This window comes from Pinus tabuliformis, chromosome 1_2 (genome assembly GCF_031772625.1).
Source record: "Pinus tabuliformis cultivar Carrire ecotype Pingquan chromosome 1_2, CPIR1, whole genome shotgun sequence".
NCBI lineage: Eukaryota > Viridiplantae > Streptophyta > Pinopsida > Pinales > Pinaceae > Pinus > Pinus tabuliformis.
Genome location: NC_142298.1, coordinates 390,066,301 through 390,083,890, shown reverse-complemented (window position 1 = coordinate 390,083,890; position 17,590 = coordinate 390,066,301). Strand labels below are relative to the sequence as shown.

General features: G+C 35.9%; 1 protein-coding gene across 5 annotated transcripts in view; it reads left to right on the top strand.

Moving 5' to 3' along the window:
• Positions 1–12,377: 12,377 nt before the first annotated feature.
• The window catches only part of LOC149206006 (uncharacterized), a 415,715-nt gene continuing 410,502 nt past the window's right edge, over positions 12,378–17,590 (top strand). For all 5 annotated transcript variants that reach the window (XM_089395252.1, XM_089395250.1, XM_089395253.1 and 2 more), the window contains exons 1-2: positions 12,378–12,508; positions 15,156–15,297. In XM_089395252.1, coding sequence (XP_089251378.1) covers positions 15,184–15,297 — 114 coding nt within the window. In that variant the 5' untranslated portion in view covers positions 12,378–12,508; positions 15,156–15,183. The remainder of the gene's footprint in view (positions 12,509–15,155; positions 15,298–17,590) is intronic.

Sequence of the window (17,590 nt, the reverse complement as noted above, 5' to 3'; positions counted from 1 at the left end):
ATTATAACATGTTTGGATATTTAAGTAATGAATTAGAATGCCATAAATGCAACAAATTTGGACATTTTGCTAAACATTGTAGGTTAATTGCCCCCTTAAGGGAATCACAACAAAATAAAAGTGCTCCTCCAAAGGTTTGGAAGAAGAAAACTAAGAGTTACACACTTTCCCTAAAAGCTCAAAGCAAGAAGAATGTGTGGTATGTTGACAGTGGTTGCTCAAGGCATATGACCAGAGACATAAACAAATTCATATTTCTGAAAGAAGGAAATGATGGAACAATATATTTTGGTCTACAAATGTTATAGGAACACGAACAATCAAGCTTGGAAGCAAGGATGCTACAACAAAAGATGTGCTTGTCATAGAAAACATGAAACATAGTATGTTGAGTGTAAGCTAAATGTGTGATCAAGGACACACATTGATATTTGATTCAAAGAAATGTGAAATAAGGAGAGAGAAATTCGGCAAATTGGCGATAACTCCAAATGACATATACACTTTGGACGAGACCATCAACAAAGTTTGTTTCTTGGCAAAAGAAGATGAAAGTTTTCCTTGCCACAGATGGATGGGACACATAAACTTTGACAACCTTGTGAGAATTAGTAAAAATGAATATGTGAGAGAAACGTCGCATATTTCAAAACCAACCAACACTTCATGTAAACATTGCAGACATGGAAAACATACAAGAGTTGAATTCAAGAGCAAGGAACACTCCATGTCAAAACCATTAGAGTTGGTACACATTGATTTATGTGGACCAATGAAGACCAAGGGACTAAATGATGAACAATACTTCATGTTGATGATTGACAATTATACATGGATGACAACAATCATTTTTCTAAAGAAGAAGTTTGAAGCATTTGAATATTTCAAAATCTACAGGGAAATGGTTGAAATCGAAATTGATTTGAAAATCAAATGTCTGAGATCGGATAATGGAGGTAAGTTTACATTCAAATAATTTCAGCACCTATGCGAGGAACATGGCATAAAAAGGTAACTTCAACGGGCAGGACAACTCAACAAAATGGGGTTGTCGAAAGGAAAAACATAATTGTGGAAGAGACGGCCAAAACGATGTTGAATGATTCAAAATTGGACAACAAATTTTGGGTTCAGGCAGTAGATACAACAATATACATTTTGAATAGAGGATTACTTAGAAGCAATTGTGATAAGACTTTGTATGAACTATGGAAGGGAAGACCAACAAATGTAAAACACTTCAGAGTCTTTGGAAGCAAATGCTACATTAAAAGGGAAGACTAGAAGATTGGAAAATTTGACTCTCGGGTAGATGAAGGCATTTTTGTTGGTTACTCATGCAAAAGTAAAGCATACAAATGTTATAATGAGAGACTCAACCAAATAGTTGAAAGCATCAATGTAACATTTGATGAAGTTCATGGACCAAAGGCTACGCAAGGAAGCTCATATTCAAGAAAACCAAAAACACAAGAAGCCAAACCAAAAAAATCCAAAGAGCAAGCCTTAAAGCAACTACAACCAAATAGGGAAACAACTACCAACCACGAAGAGATAGGAAATGAAGAACAAACACCTTCTAAGACTCCCAATAAATGGTATCAAAAGAACCATCCTTTAGACCAAATCCTTGGGGACAACAATGAAGGAATAGGAACCAAAAGTAATTGACATATATGCATGCTAGAGCAAGCACATCTTGCACTCTTAGCCACATATGAGCCTAACAACTTTGAAGATGTCAGTCATGATGAACATTGGATAATAGCTATGGATGAAGAATTTGATCAAATTGAAAAAGAATGATACTTGTGTATTGGTTCCACGATCAAAGGACAAAAATGTCATTGACACAAAATGGGTTTTTAGCAAAAAGCTGAATGAGGATGGATAGGTTACCAAGAACAAGGCAAGATTGGTTTGTAAAGGATATGCGCAGGTTGAAGGAATAGAATTCGAAGATTTTTTTCTCCTATCGCTAGAATGGAAGCCATCGGGATGTTCTTGGCCTATGCTTGTTCAAGAAGGATCAAGGTGTATCAGATGGATGTAAAATATACCTTTCTAAATGGAGAATTAGAAGAAGAAATCTACATAGAGAAACTTGAAGGATTTTTACTTACTGACAAAACAATTATGTTTGCAAGTTGAAGAAGGCATTATATGGTCTTAAACAATCTCCTAGAGCTTGGTATGCCCGTTTAGGCGAGTACTTGCAAAAACAAGGTTTTAAAAGAGGAAATGTCAATAACAACCTTTGTGTGAATATTGAGCAAGACAATTCGACTATTATCGAAGTTTATGTGGATGACATCATATTTAGCAATGATGATGACATGTCAAGTAAGAAGTTTGAATCAAACATGCAGAGTATGTTTGAGACATCATTACTAGGAGAGTTGACTTTCTTCTTGGGACTTCAGATATCTCAGGAAGACAAGGGCATATTCATCTGTCAAACTAAGTATATCAAAGAAATGTTGAAGAGATTTTAGATGGAAGATTGCAAACTGGTTAGCAGTTTAATGGTGACTCGTTGCAAGTTGAGCATGGTTGATATATCTAAAGATGCAATCCAAAGAATGTATAGATATATGATTGATAGTATATTGTATGTGAAAAATTCTAGGCCAGATGTGATGCAGGCAATTGGATAGGTGGCATGTTTTCAAGTAGCACCAAAGGAGTCCCATGTTGTTGCAGTGAAGGGAATCTTTCGATATCTCAAGGGAACAACATATTTTGGCCTATGGTATCCAAAATGGAATGATTTAACCATCAAAACTTATACAAATTCAAATTGGGCAGGCAACATTGATGATCATAAAAGCACCAATGGAGCAACCTTCTACTTAGGTGGTTGTCTTGTATCATGGTTGAGAAAGAAGCAATCTTCAATCTCCTTATCCACAGTAGAAGCAAAATACACAACAACAACATGTTGTCCTCAGGTCCTCTGGATGAAAAAAACGTTGCAGGATCTTCGGGTGAAGTTTAATGAGGCAATTACAATGTCTCGCGACAACACCAATGCCATAAGCATCTCCAAGAATCTTGTCATGCATTCAAAAACAAAACACATTCCTATTAAATATCACTTTGTTCAAGAGTAGGTTACAAAGAGGAACATAAAGGTGGAATATATTGGGACAAAGGAGAAAATAACTAACATCTTCACCAAACCTTTACCATGTGATACATTTGAGTATCTTCAACAGAAACTTGGGATTCTCCCAAGTTCACATTGAAGTTCTCTTTATCTATCTAATCAGATAGGGAGAGAAAAGGTAGCTTACAAGTATACAACAATAGGAAAATTGTCAGGGGAAGTCACCCTTTGCTATTGATGCCAAAGGGGGAGAGAAATCAGGTTAGGAAGAATAGACCCATGGAGTCAAGGGAAGCATTGACCGCAGGGGGGTACATGTGTTTCCATCAATGACAACAGGGGAGATTGTTCAAATATGGTTTTCATTGATGTCAACCCAAAAAACACCAGAATATGTCCCACCTTTGTTAACCAAAATAACATGGAAACTCATGATGTCTCAAGTTCAGATCATCCTTGTTGGATTTTTCTCGTCGAGCTGATTCTGGTGGTATGTGGCATGCCACGAGAGCCCTTGTGATTTGTGAGATATCTATGTTTGAAGATGAAGCCATTAACATGTGGGAAAAACCCCCAAAGGTTGATGATGTGGAATCCTTTTATTTGGAAAAGTCACGAAGTAGAAAAGAAGTCTTATTATGATGAATAAATCAAATATCTTGTTTAGGGCATTTAACATTAGATTAAAAATCCAGCCTAGGATATCATGGGTTTTGGCTTAACAATTTGAATTTTAAAATTCAAATTCCCTCCTAGAGGAAATGACCTCATGAATTAGCTCCAATCCAAAAATTCGAATATAAATTTAATTGCATTTCCCTCTTAAAAGTTCATCAAGTCGGCTGCCCCATTTTTGTGTCTTCCAAAATCTATCAGAGGGCATTTGTTAGCCCTCCCTTGGCATGCATTTTGAATTAATTGAGTTTTGAAATGGCTCTTCGGCCTTGTGGAGTATTAAGAGATCAAACATGAGGCATTTCAGAAGTTTTGGACTTGGTCTATGGATCAGGTTCTGGACTAGCAAGGGTTTTGTTCTATGGCTCTTCTGAACAATGAAGTTTGTTAGGGTTTATGGTTATGAATTATGGACATAAGGGTCTCGATTTATCATCCTTGCAGGTGGTAAATCAAGCTATGAAGTTGTGATTCCTATGGTCACCAAATTATGAATTTTTAGCACTTATGGAGGACAAATCTTGAAGGGTTTACGAACTATATTGAAGGGATGTCAAGGCCATTTAGATCTCCCTTATAAAGTTCTTGTGATATTTTTGCATTCATCAAGGACCAACGAAGAGTTTGGGTGTAATATGAGGCTTGTTTTGCATCTAGTTCAAAGGCATAATAACCTCATTTTGTGACCTAAATTAACCATCTATCTACTATTAAATTTCATCAATTCCAGAACATGTGAATGTTATTATTTATGAAAGGTTCAACCTATGATATCTCAAGGCCAATAACTCTCGCTTACCTGTGAAAACAAAATAAATCAAATTGATATGACTTCCAAGTATGCGACTCTAAGCATAAATACTTCTTGTTTCATTTATGCCTCCAATTTTGAGCATAAAGATCTTTTGTCTACAGTTTGAGATGTTTCAAGACTAACGAAGAAGTATCCAAGACCATTGACCTAATTACTGCAAACTCATGTACAATGATTACAAGTAATTCGAGTCACAATCAATCCTAAAATACCCAAGCCTAACTATCGTCGATGAAACAAAGCTAATACAATGGTTTTTTTTGGTCTCACTATCTCCAAGCCTTGTGAATTCGCTATAATTATTAATATACATGTGGCTGCCAAGGAGAAGCTAGTCCACCCTATTGGAAGCAATCCAAACCTATATTCATCAAAGTGATGCCATTGAAAAGTATGTGGTATTTGTCAATGTTTCTTGATTTGGGAATGATGGTTTATTAAATGTTCATGATAACATCTAACAACACATGAAGTGGGGGTATGTTTGTAGTAGTGTGTAGCAAGAGCATCTTGTCATCTTTGATTGCAGGAAGGGCTTCCGAGAGACATAGCAAGTAGTATGGGCTTTATCACCATTTGACTGTAGTAAGGGTTTTGGAATTCATTGTACCATTGCACTTCATTATTACTTCTCAGTAGTATAACAATAAGGATTAAGCTATCCTATCATTTACAGAAAGTTTTTTTTTGTAGTAAGGTTTCCTAAGGGTTTCATTGTTGGGATTTGATTGTTACATCTCTTGCAGTTTTTTATTCATTGTAAGCAAGTCATTATCCTTGGTACGAGAGCCCATAGTATCTTGTAAATGGGCCATTGTCCCTCGTATATGAGCCCACAATATTTTGTCTGATCTACTATCATTTTCAGGGTGGTTGGGTGGTGTTGGGCAGGTGGTTGAAGTCACCTTCAGGTTGGAACTTGAAAATACATTAGGGTGGTAGGGTGGTGCTACAACGAGTTGGAGCTTGCAAGGGTGTTGGAGCATCCTTTCAGCATTAGCTGATAAAACCAGGGTGTTGGAGCGTCCTTCCAGTTGGAGTTGGAAAATTGAACACTTTTCTAGAGTAATAGGGAGTTGGGGCTTCCCTTTTCAGTTGGAGCTGAAGCATTTATGTACTCACAAAATTATTAGAATAAACTTTCGGTAGTTTTTCTCCTAGAAGGATTTCCACCTAAAACTTTTGGTGCATTGTTCTCTTGAAGTGTTGATGCTTTATATGTTGTTTATGCTACGAAAAGATTAATAAGTTATTAATTGATAAGAAATATTGATTCACCCCCCTCTCAGTATTTTCAACAAATACCACATGCCTAATGACCATCTCTCTCTCTCTCTCTCTCTCTCTCTCTCTCTCTATATATATATATATATATATATATTAAATTAAATTTTATTACATTTTTGCACCAAGAGACACCCTCTAGCCTAGTATGGAAGAGATGTAATGTCGTTATGTTATGTTATCTAAACATTTTGACTCAGTCAAATTACACAAAAAAATATTAATTATAAATTTTGATTAAAACATTTTGGCTCAATGAAATTACATAAAAATAAAAATTAAATTAAAAAATAAAATAAAATAAAACTATAATTACAATTATTAATTATTAATTGAGCCGAGAGGCTCATTCTGCAACCTAGTGTGAAGGTGATGTGTAAGTCTATTCGTGCTCGATTTGGAGTTGACACATGTCCCTCTTAAAATAAAAATAAAATATTCTCTAAATAGAAAAGTAATGTCCACTATAACCAACATAGATCAATGCACATTAAAATGAGTTTTTTTTATTAATACATTTTTAAGTATATATGTGAACATTAACTCATATTAAACTATTTTATTCATAGTTCACATTGGATATTTATTATATGCAATATTAAAATATTTCCTTTTAACATTTTTTTCTATACATAAAGTTTTACCATTGGCCGTTTTGGGTTCCACGCTTTGACAACTCATGGTATTTGCCCATTGCATTTGAAACTTCATATATAAATATATATAGAGAAAAAAAATGTTAAAAGAAAATATTTTAATGTTGTATATAATAGAATATCCAATGAGGGTTATGATTTTTTTGTTTTTGTTTTTTTTGTAAGTCAATTTTCTATTAATTTTGGAGAAAGGAGTACATAGAGATGCCATCAAAATAGGTGGTCTCACCTCGACCAAGTTTGTTGACCAAAAAGTTCACCATATGAAAAAAATACAAAAGCTCCTCTAAAGGCAAAAACCCAAACCGATTAGGCCATAAGCACTAGAACACAATTAAAACAAAAAATACTCCATAAAGCATAGTATTCACGAGAAGTAATGAACGCAGGGTTGTCCGAGGCAGTTCCAGGAGGTGGTGGAGGGCAGAAATTGCATTAGACATGCCCTTCAAAGTGCGCTATCTAGGTCTCCAGCTTTTCAACTTTCTCTGAGAGCAGATTCTGACCTCTCCACACCACAATACATGCTCCTTGAGTTGACTTTGGAAGTAGTGAAGCCTTTCCAAGGTTGTCATATGCAGCGCATGTTCTTCTCTCCAGATGCATCCAACAAAATCCATTCGATTAACAATGAGGTCTCGACAGCTTTCCCCATAACACTGGTGGTGGACTTGCGCTTCTTGAGCTTCAGACGCTCCTTGGCCACTTTTCACTCCACCTCGACTCCTTTGTCCATGGCCATTCTCTGCGTCCCATCAACTCATCCCCTATTTTCCACCTCTCCTAATGCCTCTCCCTTGGCAGACCCCCAATCGTCCTCCACCTCTACCACCTCGTGACCCATCGACACCTTGTCGCGAGCTCCCAGCCGTTTTTCCACCACGGCGAGGCGAAGCTGGAACCAATGCTTGGGCGGACGATTCCTCAATAGTAAGAGGACCAGAGGAGGAAGCCTTCTGCGATGGGGTCTTCATGGAAGCTGACCCAGATGGGGAATTGCAAAGAGCTTCCACCTCCAAATTGAACCCCACCGACTCGAACTCACATCAAACGAAAATTACTAAGAACAAAATCTACTGAATGTCACCATCTTCCGAGCTTTCTCCGGGAAAATGGCGTCCTCCGGAGTTAAGAGGATTATTACCAAATTGGAACAAAAATTTGAAGATCTTCCACTCGCAAAATTTGACAAACCAAACTTGATAGCAAGCCCTCCCGGTTTTCTGTTGCGGATCAATAGGGATGCCACGGAGGCGGGCCGGTTGTCGCAGCGCAAAGAACGAAGGTTGGTTCAACAACCACCATCACCCTATCCCACTGCTACACTGCCAATTAACCACTGTAACCGAAGTAGGGATTCTTCATACCCAAATACACCGAACACACTAGAGAACACAACTCCACAATCAATGGAAGCCTCCCTCTTCCTTGTGCCTGGCACCCTCCCCAACAAACAAACAGATCTCTCTGCCCCCAAAAACTAGGTTTACCAACTTGCCATGCCTTTCTAACCACCAACTAGTCACCTTCCTCCAAATGCGAATGCAAACACAAATGTAAATACTCGGCACCACCATCGCTCCATTGTATTTCATCCCGCCACCCTTGACAACATTCTCAAGAATGCTTGTCGCATGTTTAACCGCCCGCTCCACTATACCACTCCCCATAGTTATTGATGCCTGAAAGGACTGGGAAGCCCATACCCCCACCTCGAACATTTGGATTTAGTCATGTGGTGACGCAACCACGTATTGTCGGCTCCGCACCTCCATTGGGGAATTATGAATAAAATATTTTAATATGAATTAATATCGAACTATACTTAAAAAATATTAATAACAAAAAATTCGTTTTAATGTGCAGTTATAGAATGGCTCAATGCACATGTTATATAAAATATTTTACATATTGTTTAAAAAAATTATGTATATCATATAAAATTATTGAAAAAAAAAGTTTTTATGGTTAATTTTTTGAAGTGGTCTAAGTATTTCACAATTTAATCCTTTTTTAGGTATATGTTTTTTTTTGTCAAATCCAATAAAGATTTTTTGGACTTACAAGTTTAAGTTATGTAATATCTATAACATTCAAAAATACAATTTAAACAATGAAAAATTACACATTGTTTTTTGTACTCTGAAATAAATTTGCACCTGAAAAATTTGATCCCTCTTGGCTCATGAAAGAAAGAAAGAAAGAATATTATTTTAACGTCCACGAGGCTAAAGATAACCCATGGGACATATTGTTTCTTCATTTGGTTGATGTATTTGACCCTTTTCCTGTGAAGCCTCACAATAAACACTCCCAGTTTCTCGACAAACCCTTTGCTAAATAGATTATCCCAAGAGCTAGCTGCTAGAATATCTGCATAACTTTCCCTATTGTATTCGAAGGCCTCACATTCTAAAATGAAATGCTTTTCTGTTTCCACTTTTCCGAAAGAACAAAAAATACATACTCTTTCCTTGCACACTTCTTTTGGCCTTTTCCAGCACCCTGTTTCACAACGAAGTTGATGAGAATTAGTCCTTAACTGAGCAATAAGAATTTTGGTTCTCCAAGAAATATTGGCCTCTATGTACGCTTTATGTTGTTGATTATGAGTGGGATTAAACACTTCTATATAGTATTTTTTTCTTTCTCCCTAGCTCCTTATCCCAAGTACGCTTGTGGAACTTATCCATAACAAAAGCTTTTATCTCTTTACTGTTTATGAGACACATGTTCAAGCAAATACACTGTTTACTAAACCATTTATTATTTTGTTACATACAAGTCTTTCTTTTGAACAAAATGTCATTAAATGCAACCTTAGGATATCTACCTTCTTCCATTTGCTCAATTTTTTTTTTAAATACCTTATGGCTCACACCATAGCAATTGCTTCAATATGAACAACCCCTGTTTCACTTAACAATATAGTATAAGGAACTACACTTTTAATTTTGACTTTGTTTGTAATCAAACGCTTCGAATTTTCTCAATTTGTTTCCACTGCATGTCGGATGTACTGCTGGCCCACAGTTCACAACCATAGAGAATCACCAGAACCACTAGAAGCCCAAAATGAGTTTGAGTGGTTTTCCAGTCCCATAACTCTCCCTCTCTACACCTATTTTGAAAAGCAAAAAATTCTTTCCAACCCCCCAAAGTTATTTTATTTCTACAACCATCCCAACTTAGATTTTTGTTGAAGTCAATTCCTACGTATTTGTAATCCACAACTTCTTCCAATCAAAGTAAAACTTATGTTGGTTATGTTTTATTTTTTAGAGAAAACCACTACTTTCGTTTTGCTAATATTAACTTGCATCCCCACCCTTCTATAAAAATGCTCAAGGGATAGTAAGTGCTCTTGCAAACCAAGAGCACATTTAGCAATCAGAATAAGGTGATCTGCATACAAAAGAAGCCTTATAACAAACTTGCCCAAATGGATACCATCACCCCCTTACGAATTTAACCACTCCTCAAGCTTGTTGATATATAAACCAAAAAGGGTAGGAGACAATAGGCAACCTTGCTTGACCCCGATATCACTTTTAAAACTTTCAGAAATGCCCGCTGAAGTTCTAATTTTGACTTTCACCTTTTCATATAGCCTATGCACAACTGCTCTCAAATGTTTAAGAACCCCAAGTTCCTCCATTTTGTGCTAAAGCTTATCCCTAGGAACCGTGTCAAACACTTTTATGAAATCAACAAAGCAACAAAAAACTTCTTCCTTTTTTGCCCAAAATTTTTCAATGATGTGCCTTAAAGTTATACAATGATCAACTGTGGAATCCTTAGGTCTAAAACCTGCTTGCCCTTTAGCACACTTATCTCTTTCTTCTGCCCACTCGCTGATTTTATTTTCTAGCATGCTTCCAAATAACTTTGCAAACAAGGGGTTTATCATTATAGTCCTATAATTGGAGGGATTATTGATGTCACCACTCTTGAAAAGAGGTATTGCCAGACTAGTTGTCCAATCTATGGGGAACCCCTGTTGCATGATGTTATAAAAAATTTCTGTAATGTGAGGTGCAAGAATCTATGAGCCCCACTCCAGATACACTGCTTGGAGTTCAGCTAAGTCTTTTGCTTTTCCAACACCAAACTTATTGATACCCATCTCTACCTCTTGCACCATGAAGAGTTCAATATTAGTGTTGACTAAGGGGGAGGGTCAACCTTGGGATCTTGCTCGTAGAGTTTTATTGCATAGTTAAACCACTTAGATGCTGTAATATTATTTTCAGTTTGCATCTTTCTCAGTTGGAGTTCCTTCCAAAATAATTTGGGATTATTTTTCCAAAGGAAGATTAGTTCTTCACTCTTTGAAACCATGAAATCGACCTTTTTCTTTCTTAAGATCCTCTTGTAAGCTTCGAGCTCTATGTTATCATTATTTGACTCTTTCCACATTCTCCTTGCCTTTTTGCATTCCTTGTCAAACCAAGCATTAATTGGAAAGCAATTTGTTTCAGACTTCTTAATTTTTGCTCTTTTGCACTCTACAAGTGCGCTTTGAATTAAATGTGTTAATTCGTGGCTATGAAGGCCGTGAATTGGGATTTTCTCCTTCTCGAAGATCCTCTCTAGTGTCATTTTGAAGGTATTGCAATTTTCTGGAGTCAAAAGAATTCTGCCCTTTGGGAGATTTTGTTGAACACACTTTGTTTTTTACTCTAATTGCTTCTTTCCAGTCCAAGAGAAACTTAAATAAATTGGCTTGTGATCTGATTTTAAATCCCAAATTTGATCTCCAATCAAAACTTCCTCCATTTTCTCACACAAACCATGCGAGCACATTACATAATCTACTACACTTGCTCCATTGTAAGTATTGCAAGTGAAATTACTAGACTTTGCCCATCTAGTCAAGCCATTACAAATGACTAAATCGAAGGCCCCACATAAAGTAAGCAATTGTTTTCCAAAGACATTGCAACCCTTGTCCTCTTAAATTATTTCCCAATGATGATTACTCTCTTCTGTAAGCCAAATAGGGTCACAATCTTCATGTTAGATCCGTGCTTAAAATGGATCTATGCTAGTAATTAAACCAACCTAGATACATCTTAACTCTCGATCTATCAAGTTCTGAGAATGATCAAATTTAAGAAATTTGATCCCTCTTGGCTCATATGCTTAAAATGAATCTATGCTAGTAATTAAACCAACCTAGATCCATCTTAACTCTCGATCTATCAAATTCTGATAATGATCAAATCTCTCAAGGAACAAACCTTTCCTCAAGGTTTACAATTTGCACCTATAGAGATTTAATCTCTAGACCTTTAATAAATATGAATCTATTTAATCAATATACATACTTTCTTTTATTTATCTATTGCTTTTTAATATTCAATTTACATCACTCAAATTATAACCATTCTTCCCCTTAAATCTCATGAATAATTTAGTAAAAATATATCTACATATCCATTTTAAAACAACATTTTAAATGCTTCCACCACACAAATACCTTTATATCTTATAATAGTGCCCCACCTAAATACTTTTAGCTATACATTTTTTAATAAAATTTTATTTTTTATTATTTAAAATAATTATTTAAATATATTTTACTAAATTTTTTTTTAAACCAATACTCAAATTTTACAAATTATGCAACTCAAACTTATAATTTTAAAATTTCCCCAACAAAATTAACCCAAAAAATTATAATTTTAAAATTTCCCCCAACAAAATTAACCCAAAAAAATTATTAAACTACCTTATTCCAAGCTCTACGACATAAGATTGCATGGCACAAATATTTTCGGATCCCTATTTTTATCTTTGTAGAACCTTCAAACCTCGTGCTATTCACAATTAATGCTCTCGCTCCAAATTTCCCGCCAATGGAACGTGCTCCACAATAAGAGCACCAACAATATTGCTATTAACGTATCCATCAACAAACTGCTCTTAGCTTTACATTTCCTACAGGCATCGCTTGTGTGATATCAGGTAGGTTTCCAATCAAAGCATTACAATTTAGCTAAGCAGCCTGCTCCCGCGCCGGAAGTATCTGTGCATTTGATTTTAGTTTTACCCAAAATTTGAAATATCTTTTGTGTTTTGCTGTACACTGCTACTACAATTTTGTACCTGTTGTAGGATTTACTGGGTATTGCGCTGTGTCATCCACTTGATTAATTATTAACATGTTCGCTATACAGTATATGACAAAAGCCTAGATTTTTCCGAAAACATGAGTGTCTAGTTTCAGCTAGTAAGGTTTTAATTTATAATTGTTTTCACTTACCTTATTCTGCATCTACTGAAGCTAGTTTGTAGACTTGAAAATTTCGAGGAGAAACAAAACCTAGACGTTGTGAGAGCGTTGCTCTTAGTTAGCACCCCCTCTCTGAGATTTTCACCATTGGAATTTCAATTAAGTCACACTGTTGAGCACAAAACTTGGAACCTAATACAACAGGTTTCTTTTTGTCTTCATGTCGTTCTCTTGTCTTTTAGGAAAGCCTTGGCACCAGTGCCAAATGGGAAATCCACAGCAGTATTTCAGATTTAGTAGAACTGAAACACAGCGGCGTCTAAATAAGCCAATTCATGTTCTGTTAATGGTTTTCTATCAGGTTACTTTTGCTATTTGTTCCGACCGGAGTCTTGTCTCCCATCGATTTTCTTTGGTCACAAGTGGACACTATTTTAATTTTGTTTCATTTCCATTAAACCTCGTAGCTGCACCCACACACTGCAGTTCCTCACCTTCAGTGTACATAAATAATGGCTGTTGGTGTTCCAAAGGGGTGAGAAGGGACGCGCCATTGAATAACGACCGTTTACTGATGTTCTGCATTGTTACTTTTGAGAGTTGGGGATGTAGAATGAACGAGCACGGTATTTGGATCAGATATGGCAACTTTCTGGAAAATCGGGATACCACATGGTTAGAATATAATACATACATATGTACAGATACAATGAAATCATAAGACAAAAATATCAGAACACCGTTCATGAATCTTCAAATTTCAAAATAAAGCCAAAAAGAGAGCTATCATCAAGGGAGGCCTAAGTCCTCTATTCATCACTTGGTTTTCTAAAGTTAGCAATTTTTTATTCTTTCTTAATTTTAGTCACCAAAACAACCTATATGCCCATTGTAACAACCGAATCACTGGCTGAAATTGTCGGCACAGCTTTTCAAATATCTGAAACGCTGCTGAAGAATTTCAGTTGTGTTTCAAAGACTTTATAAAGTATTTGTTTCTGAAACAAGGAAATGCGTTTCCAGCATCTAGGAATGGCGTTTCCAAAAATAGAGATCTATAGATCTATATCCTCGAGCTAGGGCTATGAGATGACATTGGCAAGGCTATCTACATGATTGTTCATAGAATTCTCCTTCTCCTCAAAGGCTATGTATACAAAACTGAGATAGAAAGGGAAATGAGCAATATAAAACAAACATAACTTTTTGCTAGCCTACTTGCTGGTATGGGTTACAAACAAAACTCATCATAAGCTCTCATGCTAGTCGATGAAACCCCTGCCATCCTTCGCTGGTATAGAGATGAATTATGTGTGTCCATGTAGCCATAATAATTGACCAAGTCGGAGAGAATGTAAAACTAATAATTACGAGAGCACATAAAATGGAATTCTTATTAGTTTAGCACAACAATTACATCCAAGTTTGCAGGATCACTAAAATGAGAGGTATAATTCTTGGCACACATGATCATAGCATACTTTCGAACTTATGGCCTCTTTATGATCTCCATTCTTGTACACAAGGGTTGGAGGCAATTGCCAACCAACTAATTATGATCCTACTGTAATAAACTTAGATGGTTTCAGTTACATGTGTTTGCATTCTAATAATAATGTCATGGTAACAAGAATATACTAAATGGCAAAATTAAGAGAAGACAAGAAAAACACGACAAAACCTTGGGCAAACAGATGCATATGTATCAATATAATCTGTAGGTGGCACACCTCGATGGACATTATCCTTTTGTCTTTTTACTTATGCATTTTATCCATTATAGCTTAAGAAACTATCATGTATACTTCTCAAATAATTCAACTTGAGCCTACCCAATGGTATGCTTCTTCTTACCTATATAAGTTTATTGATCTTTATTAGATATTGATCGAGGGGAAGTAACTTTTCATCAAACTTTGGCTCTTTGGTGAGGAAAGCAGTGTTTGTTTGTTTACTTGCTAACTATTGATCCCTTGTTTTAGCAATGTTGGGGTTGTACTCTGTTCCACGTGAAACATTATATTCTCTCGCTGCTAAAATGGGATGGGCATTTCTAAGAGTCTATGAATTACATCATCACAATAATGTGGCTGGATAATGAAAAAATCTTTATATAGGTGATTGAATTGATAGTTGCTACAATATTCACGTATAGTTTGAGGTTGTATTTAATGATATTTGTTCAAGCATTAGAACTTTCAATGTAGAATCCCATAATTTATTGCTTCCCTTGAAAGAAAATGGATTTTTTTCTTTGAAAAACGTTTGAGTTAAGTTTTAGCTATCTAGTTTGATTTGTTTTGTTTGAATTCTAGGTTAGACTGAGTAGATATAGTAATCACAAGGCTTACTTGCATTTGGATTGTTTGTGCTACGCAGAGTTGAAACTTATACCAAACAAAGCTTTATGGCGAAGGTTACTCAATGGGTAGTAACCTATACAAGGCACAAGGCACAAAAGAGAAAAGCTTATCATGATGGCATGCTTGTACTAGAGTGTTCTAACTCAAATCAATGCAAGGTTAGTTATAAGATTGTTAATGGTGGTCTTGACTACGTCAAAAAATTTAAACATGTCATGTCAAGGGAGTTTCTGCTTTAAACATTATACAATTTGAATTCAACTTTGCAATTTGTGGCTTAAATGACTTGGCTTCATTCTAAGATTATTTCAAAACATTTAACATTGTTTCACTGGTACTTTTATGGATTTAATATTATTGTTTGTAGAGTGTTACCAATTATAAATATTGGCATCTCATGATTCAGCCATCAAATCTTTCACGAGAACCCGCAATAGAGAAACCGAACTGTAGGTTGATTTGATGGATAATTTTATAGACCTTAGAAGCTTAAAATATATCATTGGCATATCATTTGAGAGATTGCCCCTTGTTTCTATATATTAATGAGATGTGTATTTGTTGATTTTACATATTGATTCTTCTTTAGTTATCCTTTGTGATAGATTCAATATATGGTCTATGTATGATCCAAAAGTAAGCGTTTGTGAGGTTGCAGAGGCTCGTGGAAGTTAAGTAATTCCCAAGATGTAGTGTTGGGATGTGTTTCATGAAGTTACTACATTGATATTGGTGCAAATAGTTGTGGTCTCACAAGGGGTAGGTTGTGGGCCCAAGTGAAATATAATGAATTAGGTTCCATGCTTGTAAAAAAATTGGAATAATAAAAAGTGTAAGCATTACAAAGATTGGTTTTTGGCACATGACAAATTTGACATGTGGAAAAGTTCCCATTTATAGAAATTTTGAAAGTGGCATAAAGCCCAAAGGTCCATTGATATTGAAGGTTGTGTTGCAAAAGTTTTTACAACTACAATTAGAATCCTCGTAAAGGGAGGTTGCAAAGCGCACGAGAAGTTTGAAATTGCAAAGTTGCAAGCACCCAAAAAGGTCGTGACCTAGAGGTTGTGACACATAGAACAATTCAAACAAGTGTTGAGATATTGCTGTGGCACCATTGAGCGATCGAAGTTGAAGAGTCAAACATTGTTGGACTAAAAATCTGTTGTGAATCATGACATTTGGCCTTTCAAATTCTATTGTTGTTGAGATTCCAATTAGTATTGGTAAACTTGTATAAATGTGTGCAAACTTGTAATTAAAGGGGAACCAAGGAGGGGCATGTTTTGTTGATACTTTGTCTTGGAATTAGTTGAATTGAGCTTGAGAGGGAGGTATAAATAATTTGTGATTATTATAATACACACTTTGAAATGAAATGTGTTGTTTATGAATGCTACGCTTAACATTAATGAGTGTATGCATTGTATTTGTGTTTTATATTTTGTAGTTTAATCTATTTCTAGACCTTTAGTTTAGTAAACAAGATATCATTGTGCTCAAAGAAGCTAAACTTTGAAGCGCAACATATACAACCTTAAGCCACATGTTAAAAGTATTTGTAATGGAAGAACCATAAATGTGGAGGTTGCAACTGTATTAGATCCTAGAATTTTTGGGAGTTAAATTAGGGAGCACATCTTGCAAGATGTACTATGGTATTTGATTAAAATTTGGTCCCATCAAATTCTAGATTAATCTTTGGATTTCAAACATGAACTTCAAGATTGTAGGACATGAAAATAACTCCTAATCAAATAATTTGGTGTTAGTGCTACCCATTAGATCAATTTTCTTACTAAAGCTAATATGGCATAATAAACCAATTCATTAGATTTATCAAAATTATTTCAATTTATTGGGAAGAAAATGCAAGATAAGTCATCAATATCCTTCTCACATTGTGCAAGAATATTTTTAATGAGAACCCTCTTGGGGAAGAAACTCCAACTGGTTTAAGGGTTTGTTGATCAATGAATGTTTACAAATGTAAATATGGATAACCTTTGGTATTCCCCATCTACGAGGTCGCATTTAATGCCAGACACTCTTGGTAAACATTCAGACAACTTTCCTAATCAATGCTCAATTTCAATGTCGGTCAACCTTCTTCTCTTCTTATCGACCAACCTTTCTTTCATCTTGCAACCTTCCTTTTTATGGACCATCTCTAAGAGTTAGTTACAACTGTTAACTTCTCTTTCTCCTAATCCCCACTGACTCCTCCCTCATCCTCATTGATGCTTCACTAACCCTCCTCAACACTCTTCTACCCCTAATCAACCCCCTTGTCCTTGATCCTTTTCTGATCCACCTTGATCTTGATTGCCTCCTCCATAAGCTCCCTAACATCACCCTTCTTGCTAACTCCCCAACTCCCACTCTCATTGCCCCTAGCCCCCCCATAGCTTCCTTCTCACCTCCTCCACCCTCATCTTTGCAGATCCTTGA